The sequence below is a fragment of the Bos indicus genome, chromosome 3 (genome assembly GCF_029378745.1).
Source record: "Bos indicus isolate NIAB-ARS_2022 breed Sahiwal x Tharparkar chromosome 3, NIAB-ARS_B.indTharparkar_mat_pri_1.0, whole genome shotgun sequence".
Taxonomy (NCBI): domain Eukaryota; kingdom Metazoa; phylum Chordata; class Mammalia; order Artiodactyla; family Bovidae; genus Bos; species Bos indicus.
In genome coordinates, this window is record NC_091762.1 from 15,629,042 (window position 1) to 15,639,957 (window position 10,916).

Genomic DNA, 10,916 nt, shown 5'->3' on the forward strand with positions numbered 1-10,916 from the left:
AATCCCTTCCTCTGTTTTGCATGTAATTTTGCTTATTCTCCCATCATTAGTGTACTTTAGCATAAAGGTTCCAGATTTACATCTCTGGAATTTATGTCTCTCTGAAACTAAAGCTTGCCAAAGGAGAAAACTCCATAAAACATGAGAAAACTGAAGCTGAGAGAGGTTAGGCTACTTGCCCAAGGTCACATAGCCAAGTAAAGGAAAGAGCCAGTTCCCAACCTCAGGACTTCTGGACTTGAAAAGCTCAAACTTTTAGCCCCCAAGCTGCACTGCCTTTCCTATTGTCAACTTAAAAAACAGTCACAACCTAAAAGTTGAGAGTTATGTTTTATTTGGTGAGAATTTTTAGGACTTCAAGCCCAGGAGACAGAATCTCAAGTAACCCTGAGAGAACTGCTCTGAGGAGTCAGGGGAGGAGTCAGGTTACATCGATATTTGCAACAAAGGCCAGGTATTCTGAACATCAAAATTATTTCTTGTGAATTAAAGAACCAGATACCTCAAGTGAAGGAATTTAGTGCTTTTCTATATATGGGAGGGTGCAACAGTCTGGGCTCATTCCTTTCATATGGATCTCAGCTATCTGGGGCCAGCATCCCGTGTTGTTCACATCCTGAGTCCCTCGGTGCTCGCTGCAGGGAGTGGTTGCAGCCTGATGTCTGCCGAATCACAGGTACTCTCCTTCTTCGGTGCCCTAGGGGCTCAGAAATTACCATTTGGAGGGCTTGCGTTGCTGATGACTGTGACATCCTTGTTTAGTGATGTGGCAGCAAATATTCCATTTCTCAATACCCTGCCATAATCACTTGTATTTGTGGCCTGCTGTGACTGCAGAAGAGTGATGATCTGCAAAAAGATTGAAGAGAGAGGAGCTGGACCATAAGAATCTGCTGGCTTTTGTCCAGTGCTATACAAAGCCAAAGACCCCATGTCTAGCAGATGGGAGTCTCTGCAGTAGTTATATTTCCTGGAATCAGGAGAGCTGGGTCAGTTTTCCTGGAGACTATCAAATGCTAACCTGTCCTTCCTTCTGCCCCCCATCCTACATTTATAGAAGCCCTCCGGGTTTCCCACACTGTGCTTGGTCCTGGAGTTGCAACGTTCCTAGGTGGGCCAAGCAAAGAAACGAAACATCTACAGCTCAACATGGTAAGTGCCATCTATGAAAGAGAGTCTGTGGAAGCTCAGAAGAGGAAGATGGTGTCTAACCAGCAAAACAGGGTTGGAGTGCAGGAAGGCTGCTTGGAGTGAAGGAGGAAACAGACAGAACAGGCTCCGTCTTGAAAGCAGGACTCCATCTTGGGCCGGACTGTGGACTTTGAGCTATATGCCCAGTATCTATGGAAACGACATACCAACTGGAAAACCAGGCCCCCCTCCACCCCTCGATGGAAGAGCCCCAGGGCTCTGTCCCCTAAAAGAATACCCATATTATCTGTGTAACCAAATGGCATCATAAATTCTATTATGCTTATTGGGGTATGACCACAGGCCTATTGATAATTGTCCACTATTAACTACCTAGGCTTAAGGCATATGAATCAGGGTTAACTTTGTTTTTTGTTTTTTTTTAGGATTAACTTTGATTGTATCTTTCTTTTCCTTTGTTCAGACTAGTTTCAGGGAATTTGGGGAGGTGGGTTTGGGCACGTACACTTAGGGTATATAAGGTTTTCACAAAAAACTGGTCGGGGTCCTTGGCTAAGAGGAGACTCTGCCTTGGGCCCGCGGGTGTAATAAACTGCACTCCACTATCTGCATCGTCCTTCTGAGTGAGTTTGTTTCCTGGAAACCGTGGCTACAACAGGAGGACATGATGCCTGAGCTGGACATTGAGAAATATGTAGCCACGAAATATGTATGCCAACCGTGGCATATTGAGTGTTTCACTTCCACATTGTTTTGTTTAATGCACTGGGAATTTATTTTAATGTAAGCCATGAAATTAAAAGATGCTTACTCCTTGGAAGGAAAGTTATGACCAACCTAGATAGCATATTCAAAAGCAGAGACATTACTTTGCCAACAAAGGTCCGTCTAGTCAAGGCTATGGTTTTTCCTGTGGTCATGTATGGATGTGAGAGTTGGAATGTGAAGAAAGCTGAGCGCCGACAAATTGATGCTTTTGAACTGTGGTGTTGGAGAAGACTCTTGAGAGTCCCTTGGACTGCAAGGAGATCCAACCAGTCCATTCTGAAGGAGATCAGCCCTGGGACTTCTTTGGAAGGAATGATGCTAAAGCTGAAACTCCAGTACTTTGGCCACCTCATGCGAAGAGCTGACTCATTGGAAAAGACTCTGATGCTGGGAGGGATTGGGGGCAGGAGGAGAAGGGGATGACAGAGGATGAGATGGCTGGATGCATCACTGACTCGATGGACGTGAGTCTCAGTGAACTCCAGGAGTTGGTGATGGACAGGGAGGCCTGGCATGCTGCTATTCATGGGGTTGCAAAGAGTCGGACACGACTGAGCGACTGAACTGAACTGAACTGAAGATGTTAGGTTGAAATCTAACTTACTTTTTCAAATGCTAAAGTGTTAGGCACTCAGTCATGTCTGACTCTTTGCAACCCCATGGATTGTAGCCCACCAGGCTCCTCTGTCTATGGGATTTCCCAGGCAAGAATACTGGAGTGAGTTCCCATGTCCTTCTCCAGGGGATTTTCCTGACTCAGGGATAGAACCCGAGGCTCCTGCTCTGCCGTCAGATTCTTTACCATCTGAGTCACCAGGGAGGCCCTTCAAAGGCTAAGCTTGTGGCAAGTGTTTTCCAAATAATTTATCTTTCCTCACTTGAGATGCCATTTCTATCATATGCTGAAATGGTATATGTTTGATCTTTTTTTTTTCACTTTAAAAAAGATATTTAGTTTATTTTTGGCTGTTCTGGGTCTTCACTGTTGCACATGGGCTTTCTCTAGTTGAGGTGAGTGGGGGATACTCTTTACTGAGGTGCTTGGGCTTCTCACTGTGGCGGCTTCTCCTGTTGTGGAGCACAGGGATCAAATTGGGTGTCCCTTGCACTGAGGTGGATTCTTAACCACTGGACCACAAGGGAAGCCCATTTCTTCACTTTTTATTTTGTTCCATTGATCTAGGTTGCTGTTATTTAGTCGTGTCTGACTCTTTTGTGACCCCATGGACTGTAGACCTCCAGGGTCCTCTGTCCATGGGATTTCCCAGGCAAGAATACTGGAATGGGTTGCCATTTCCTTCTCCAGAGGATCTTCTGGCCCAGGGATTGGACTCGTTTCTCCTGCATTGGCAGGTAGATCTTTGCCATTGAGACACCAGAGAAGCCCCTTGATTTAGGTAAGAAGATGTGCTACCTTAGTGGCAAAGTTAGGAGGCTCTATGGTCTGATTATCTGGGGCGTGCCCCAGTTTCTTCATTTGTGAAATGGAGATAATAATAGTACCTACTTCATAGGGTAGCTGTGAAGATTGAGTGAGATTGTGCATATAAAGTACTTATTAGAGTGCCTGGCACAGGGTAATCAATCAATGAATGTCAGCTGCTATGACGATACTATCTACCCATTCCTGTACCAGTAACTGAGGAAGATGAAATTACTAAGCACAAAGTTTTGAGTCAGTTGCAACAGTCTGCTACTTACTACCTGCGTGACCTCAGGCAAGTTACTTACCTTTTACCTTCTCTGCTTTGGTTTCCTCATTCATCCCTGGGGATATATTAATAAAAGTACCTATTGCAGCCTGCTGTGAAAATCAAACATGCAATGTCAGATAGGACATGATACATAATAGCCCCTCAATGAATGTTTAATCTTCTGCTGGTTATTATTATGGCATTATAATTTATTAGCTGTTTTCATGTGTTGTAAGGCAAGCTCCTTCTCATTATCTTCCCCCTCCAAATTTTCTGGGGAGTGGCAATCTTTCAAGGCCAGATCTACTATGGGTGAACAAGATAGAATTTCTGGATCTGCAAGGCTGATGCCTGCCTCTTGAACTGTGTTGAAAGTCAGTGTGACTAGTGAGGTCATGAAACCAGTAGGATTTTGGGAAGAATGGAGAAGGGAGTTGCAGTGGGCCTTTGAAGCTCATATGGCAGGTTTCTGAAAATATTTTAATTTTGCCTTAATTTTTACTTTAACAAAGGAATTTGCATATTTTCAAAGGCCATCTAGTTCTATAAGATAGTCAGTGAAAAATAGCAGGGATTTCTCTGGTGGGCCAGAGGCTAAGACTACAATCTCATAATGCAGGGAGCCTGGGTTCAGTGCCTGGTCAGGGAACTAGATCCCACATGCCACAACTAAGACTCGGCACAGCCAAATAAATCAATGAATATCTTTAAAAAAATAAAGGAGAGAAAAACAACAGTCCCCTGCTCCATTTTCCTACCTCTATACATATACTTCTCCATAAACCGCTCTCAAGTTTCTAGGATGCTTTTCTTTTGTACTTCCCTCTGTATTTCTAAATAACACACTCATGCTATTATTTCTTTTTTTCTATTTTAGATATAATCAATCAATTGCCTGCCATGGAAAATGAGGATATAGTTCTCTCTAATCCTGATTCCTCATATACTCCCCTCCCCCACCCTCTCAATTTAAATATATTCCAAAATTTTAGTTAAATCAACGCTTGTGTTTACATTATTATGGCTGTGAAAATATTCTACACACTGAGTCACACACAAACACTCAGTGTTTGTACTAAGACTCTGTGAATCTGTAAAAACTGATTTTGTTAATTAACCTTGGGGACATGGGGCTGAGAAACTCCATTCTCTAAAATCATACAGTCACAACTTTTCTATTTGAAATCAGAAAGTGAGAATGGGACATATCCGGCTCTTGCTGGAGGTTTAACCTGTGGTGATTACTTTGATACAGAGAAGCAGCCTCAATTTCCAACCTAGGTGCTAAGCTTCAGATATCGGGGTTTTGGACATATCATCCCACACTTATCTTAATTATGTAGTTATCTATTACATAATTATCTAAACTTATTTAACTTAACTTTGTAATTTCCAAGTGGGCCCACAGTTTACTTCTCAGTCCAGGCCATTGTTAACTCCTTCACTTACATCTGACTTGAACCTATCAAAATACTACTTCATTTAAATATCATCTGAACTCAACTGTTTCCCATATTCTGTAATGATTTGGCTTTTTCCTTTGTTTGATGAGTGGCTCCACAGTTCCTCTGGTTTGTGCTCTCTCTTGTAGCAGCAAGTGAATAAACCCAACTGTCCAATTACAGTTATGTTCTTAGTGGTCTTTATCAGACAGGCATTCTCTTTCTTTCCTTTTATAACTCTTTGTTTTCCCTGAAGTTGATAATTGCCTGACCTTTTCTTTTCTTTTTCTTAATATTTATTCATTTATTTGGCTTCACTGGGTCTTAGTTGCAGCAAATGGGCTCTAGTTTCCTGACCAGGGATCTATCCTGAGGCCCCCTGCCCTGGGAGCACAGAGTCTTAGCCACTGGACTACCAGGGAACTCCATGCCTGACCTTTTGTTTTTTTTTTATTGTATAACTGGATCACTTTTTTAAAAAATTTATTTATTTTAGTTGGAGGCTAAATTACTTTACAATATTGTAGTGGCTTTTGCCATACATTGATATGAATCAGCCATGGGTTTACATGTGTTCCCCATCCTGAACCCCCCGCCCACCTCCCTCCCCATCCCATTGCCCAGGGTCATCCCAGTGCACCAGCCCTGAGCACCCTGTCTCATGCATTGAACCTGGACTGGTGATCTGTTTCACGTATGATAATATACATGTTTCAATGCTGTTCTCTCAGATCATCTCACCCTTGCCTTCTCCCACAGAGTCCAAAAGACTATTCTATACATCTGTGTCTCTTTTTCTGTCTCGCATATAGGGTTATCATTACCATCTTTCTAAATTCCATATATATGTGTTAATATACTGTATTTGTGTTTTTCTTTCTGGCTTACTTCACTCTGTATAATAGGCTGCAGTTTCATCCACCTCATTAGAACTGATTCAAATGTGTTCTTTTTAATGGCTGAGTAATACTCCATTGTGTACATGTACCACAGCTTTCTTATCCATTCATCTGCTGATGGACATCTAGGTTGCTTCCATGTACTGGCTATTATAAACAGTGCTGCGATGAACATTGGGGTACATGTGTCTCTTTCAATTCTGGTTTCCTCAGTGTGTATGCCCAGCAGTGGGATTGCTGGGTCATATGGCAGTTCTATTTCCAGTTTTTTAAGGAATCTCCACACTGTTGTCCATAGTGGCTGAACTAGTTTGCATTCCCACCAACAGTGTAAGAGGGTTCCCTTTTCTCCACACCCTCTCCAGCATTTATTGCTTGTAGACTTTTGGATCGCAGCCATTCTGACCAGGGTGAGATAGTACCTCATTGTGGTTTTGATTTGCATTTCTCTGATAATGAGTGATGTTTTCTTTTACTTGGTTTTCTATATACCTGCCATGAATTCATCCCTCAGATTCTGAAAGCTGTATACACACCTTCTCTTAATACTCTAAACACACCAGGTGATTGCTCTGTCCCCACAAGTGTTTTCCCTTAAAGACACCTTCCTGGAGCACTTCGTCCTCTGGCTCCAAGTCCTACTGGTTGCTCCTTTGACTTTCTCTTTTAAAGTATGACAACCCTGTTCTAACACCTATCTCAGAGCACCACGTTTAGTTGTCAATGCATCTGTTTTCTTAATTCCTGCTTTCTTCCCACCACCAGAGAAGGGGCCGTGTCTTGACATCTCTATTTCTCCAAAGCCTAACGTGACGCTCGAGAAACGTTCCACTGAATGAATGAATAAAAAGCGTAAATAAGTGAATGAATGAATGAGTGGAGTTTTTGAGCAAGAGAAGTGAGTTTGCTGCTGCTGCTAAGTCACTTCAGTCGTGTCCGACTCTGTGCGACCCATAGATGGCAGCCCACCAGGCTCCCCCGTCCCCGGGATTCTCCAGGCAAGAACACTGGAGTGGGTTGCCATTTCCTTCACAATGCATGGAAGTGAAAAGTGAAAGTGAAGTCGCTGAGCCGGGTCCGACTCTTCGCGACCCCACGGACTGCAGCCTACCAGGCTCCTTCATCCATGGGATTTTCCAGGCAAGAGTACTGAAGTGAGTCTGCTGCTGCTGCTAAGTCACTTCAGTCGTGTCCGACTCTTAGCGACCCCATGGACTGCAGCCTACTAGGCTCCTCCATCCATGGGATTTTCCAGGCAAGAGTACTGGAGTGGGGTGCCATTGCCTTCTCCGAAGTGAGTTTAAGAGGAACGATATTACATCCCCACCTTGTTGCAAGACTTAAGGGTGTCTTTAGGTTGTCTACAAGCTCCACGCCAGCTTTGAGCGGGGTCTCAAGGGAGAGAAGCAGCACTGAAAGATCTTCCGGCCCAGGCTGCACCTGCAGCAGCAAAGCCTGCTGAGTGCAGCTTAGGTCAAGACCGTGGCCGGGCACCCCTCAAGGACTACAACTCCCAGAAGACAGAGCGGCGGCGGAGCGCGAGCCGCGGAGGATTCCGGAAGCTGACGTTGGCGCTGTGTGGAGCCGGGAAGACGCCGGGCGGCTAGGTAAGTGTAGGTGGAGGGCCGATTAGGGAGGGCGGGAGCGATGGGGCAGTGGCCCTGAGGTTAGGTGGTATGGAAGGTGGGTGAGGGAGAAGGACAGGGAGTGGTCTCGGATGAAGAGCAGGTCGCGGGGTGTCAGGGACCTCGAGCTCTGCTTCCTCTTCCCACAGTGTCCATGACGAAATTAGCGCAGTGGCTGTGGGCGCTGGCGCTCCTGGGCTCCACCTGGGCGGCCCTGACCATGGGAGCCCTGGGCCTGGAGCTGCCTTCGTCTTGCCGGGAGGTCCTGTGGCCACTGCCCGCCTACTTGCTGGTATCTGCCGGCTGCTATGCCCTGGGCACCGTGGGCTACCGCGTCGCTACTTTTCACGACTGCGAGGACGCCGCCCGCGAGCTGCAGAGTCAGATCCAAGAGGCCAGAGCCGACTTGACCCGCAGGGGACTTCGCTTCTGACACCCTAAGTCTGATTCCCTCCCGGACAGCCTATCCTCCCATTCCCCATTAAAGGGCCAGTTTATTTTCTAAGCTTGTTTGGTTTGAGTATGGATGCTGGGAACAGATGTGTACTAATGTTGAGAGGCTCCTTGAGGCTCTCTCAGCCTTTATCTTTTGTATTTTGCTGGTGCTTCTTCCTTTTTGCTATGAAGGAGGCACAGACCCCCTTTCTCAAGATCTCTCAGAATGGAAAAGTCATTTCACTTTCCTGGTCTTTTTAGCCCTGTTAGGAGAGATCTGTTGAAGTCTGTTCTTCATAACACCCAAGCCTAACCCCACTAGTCCAAGAGCAACTGTGAATCAGACAGGTGCTCTACCCTTTACCAAACTAGGTGGATTGATTATCCCTGAATATAGAAGGAGCCTTGATGGGCAGGGGTAGGGAACAGTTTATTTTAAGGCACATTCTAAAGATTTCCCCCCCACCTCCAAAAGTAAAAAATAAAATCTTGGAAAAAAAAAAAAAAAGTGAATTCATCTCCCAGGTTCCATCCAATCTTCTAACTAAAGCTCTTTCTTTAGTCCCCGGATTCTCAAAGCATTCTCTTTTCCTTTACCACAAACCACTGCCCCTGTGGAGCTAACCAGCAGGAGCGGCTGAAACAAGGAAGTTTCTTTGGTAATAGGTTGGTATTATAGGTGCCCAGTGGTCAGGTGAACTCCCTCAGGTTTGTAGAAGCTGATAGTTCCTGTCTCGTTCCTGGGGAGTACTTCCAAAAAAGCCAGAAGCGAATGAAGCTGGTGAGAATTCCTGGAAGGTTGGGCACCTGAAATCACAAGGGCTGCTGTGAGGAGAGGAGCTGCTTCTCCACCTCATACACACCTGTCACCCTGCCCTTGTTCTGCTTACCACAATGTAGGGATCTCTTAGTCGAAACCCATAGAGTGTCCAGGAGGCAGAGGTGAGGAGGGTGGCAATGGTGAGTGAAAAGGAGAGACGCTGGGTTGATTTAGTACGAATGACCTTGGCCTATGGGAAAGGATGAAAGATACTCCTAACCAGGCACATGGTAAATCTCCCACTTTGCCCAGAATTTCCTCAAAAAAAAAAGGTCAAACAGCCCCCATGATCTTCTGTTACCCAACCTTTCCCTCCTGTCTCCCACTCACCCAGCCCCACTGCCCTTTCTCCTTCCAGGATTTGGGTCTTCCCTTCCTCTAGACTGAAAGCAACAGTCTCTGTCTGTGGGAGATTTATCTCCCTTACCTCCCCGGACACCCCCACTCACCAAGTCAGCTAGTGGTGAGAGGTACATACTGATGGTGAAGACACTGCAGAAGAGGCCCAGGTGCTGAAGCCGCATCTCAGGGTCGGGCACCAGGAGCCAAAAGTAGGCAAAACCCAGGACAAGGACCCCCAGCAGGGTTGTAGTCTGAAGGAGCACGGCACGCTACAGAAGAGAGAGTAGCCGTACTTCTGGATGTGCCTGGAGCCCTCTGACTCTGCTGCTGGAATTAATTCATCCTGCCCTCACCCATGCTCCTGGGGAGCCAGCCTTTGCCTAAGCCTCCAGTATGGCACTTGCCACAGCCTCTTTCCCACAAGTGACTTCAGAACGGGTCTGATCTACCCAAACCCTGGAGGTTTCTAAGAGAGGGAAAGTTATCTTTTTGGGGGTGAGCTTGCTACAGAGTAGGAGCTTAATGCTTGTGTGAATGGGGAAGCAGAGCTAATCATCTCACACGCAGCCACTGGCACTGACTTTGAAGGAACTGTGGAGACAAAAATCTCTTTTCACTCTGTTGGGCAGCAAGGCACTTTCAGGCTTAGCAGAGCTATCAGCTTTGCCAGAATGGGGACAATATGTGAATCTCAGAAGGCTGACTTTATGGCGGAAGGAGGACTGCAAGGCTGAAGGGGTCTTCCGGGAAAAGGTGGCAGTGCCAGCCTGTTATAGTCTTCTAGGAAAAACAGTGTTTGCCTTGCCAGCAAGGCAGGGCAGGGCGTGCAGCAGAGGAAGGGCCTCTACCTTCCGATGGCAGTAGTGCAGATACACCAAGATATACAGAGTCTGAAGCACAGCACCCACGGCGTTGACGATGATTAGCGTCCAGTTTCCCTTCAAGGCCCCATAACTCAGCCAGCTCAGGTTGCTGCAGGGTGCAGGGGAGGGACATTGTCCCGCGGGGTTGAGTGTGAACGGGGGCGGCGGCGGGGGGGGGGGGTTACCCAAGGGGGCTCGTCCACATTCCTCTTCACCCCTCCCCAGCCTCCCTCAGATAGCCTTTACCCCCCAGCAGGCATCGCCCCCTCTCACTTGACATCCGTGGTGAGAAAGGGCAGGAACTGGACACTGTCCACGCTCCGGGTCATCCGCATGTGCTTGAGGTCCGAGCTGTAACGGGGCCCCGAAGGCAGGGGGAGAGGTGGAAAGGGAGAGCCAGGCTGCTGGGGAGTCGAAATCCCCGATGCCTGTCATCCTTTCCAGACAACCGCAGATCCCCAGCCCTACCCTCAACTCCTTGGCCTTCTCTCTCAGGTCAAATGACCAGCCTTGCCCTTGTACCCCGTTCCCCTCGACCCGATTCCACTTTGATCCTAGGTTCCAGATGTAACCTGACAGAGCGGCCACGTCTCTGTCCCCTCTCTCTCCTTTCCTGACTTCCTGGTCCTGCCCCAGCCCAGCCCGTCCGCTCTCTCACAGGCCGGTGGAGAACATGCCGAGGGTGAAGAGCACGCAAGCTCCAGAAAGAAGCGAGTCGGCCAATCCGCCCGCCTCCATCCCTCCCCGAGTCGCAGATCCCGCTCTCCGCGCCCAGGGCCAGCTAGCAGGATCCGGAGCCCCCGACGCCGGAGCCCCGCCCCTTCGCGCCCGTGGCTCCGCCCCTGCGCGCTCGGCGGTCCCCCCGGAAACTGAACC

The 10,916-nt window shown here is 47.4% G+C and overlaps 2 protein-coding genes across 2 annotated transcripts; one reads left to right on the plus strand and one right to left on the minus strand.

Annotated features, from left to right (window-relative positions):
• Positions 1-7,444: 7,444 nt before the first annotated feature.
• DPM3 (dolichyl-phosphate mannosyltransferase subunit 3, regulatory) lies at positions 7,445-8,085 on the plus strand. The gene is made up of 2 exons (XM_019953897.2): positions 7,445-7,562; positions 7,730-8,085. The coding sequence occupies exon 2, from the start codon at positions 7,735-7,737 to the stop codon at positions 8,011-8,013; it is 279 nt and encodes a 92-aa protein (XP_019809456.2). The 5' UTR covers positions 7,445-7,562; positions 7,730-7,734; the 3' UTR covers positions 8,014-8,085.
• Positions 8,086-8,426: 341 nt separating this feature from the next.
• Positions 8,427-10,866, minus strand: SLC50A1 (solute carrier family 50 member 1). Its single transcript, XM_019953871.2, is given in 7 exon segments — positions 8,427-8,761; positions 8,763-8,822; positions 8,906-9,025; positions 9,285-9,446; positions 10,026-10,149; positions 10,314-10,391; positions 10,699-10,866. Coding segments are annotated over 7 exon segments (666 nt in total). The 5' UTR covers positions 10,779-10,866; the 3' UTR covers positions 8,427-8,719.
• Positions 10,867-10,916: the final 50 nt, after the last annotated feature.

Excerpts from the sequence above, each read along its gene's own strand:
- DPM3 (XM_019953897.2), top strand. The coding sequence starts at position 7,735 with ATGACGAAATTAGCGCAGTGGCTGTGGGCGCTGGCGCTCCTGGGCTCC.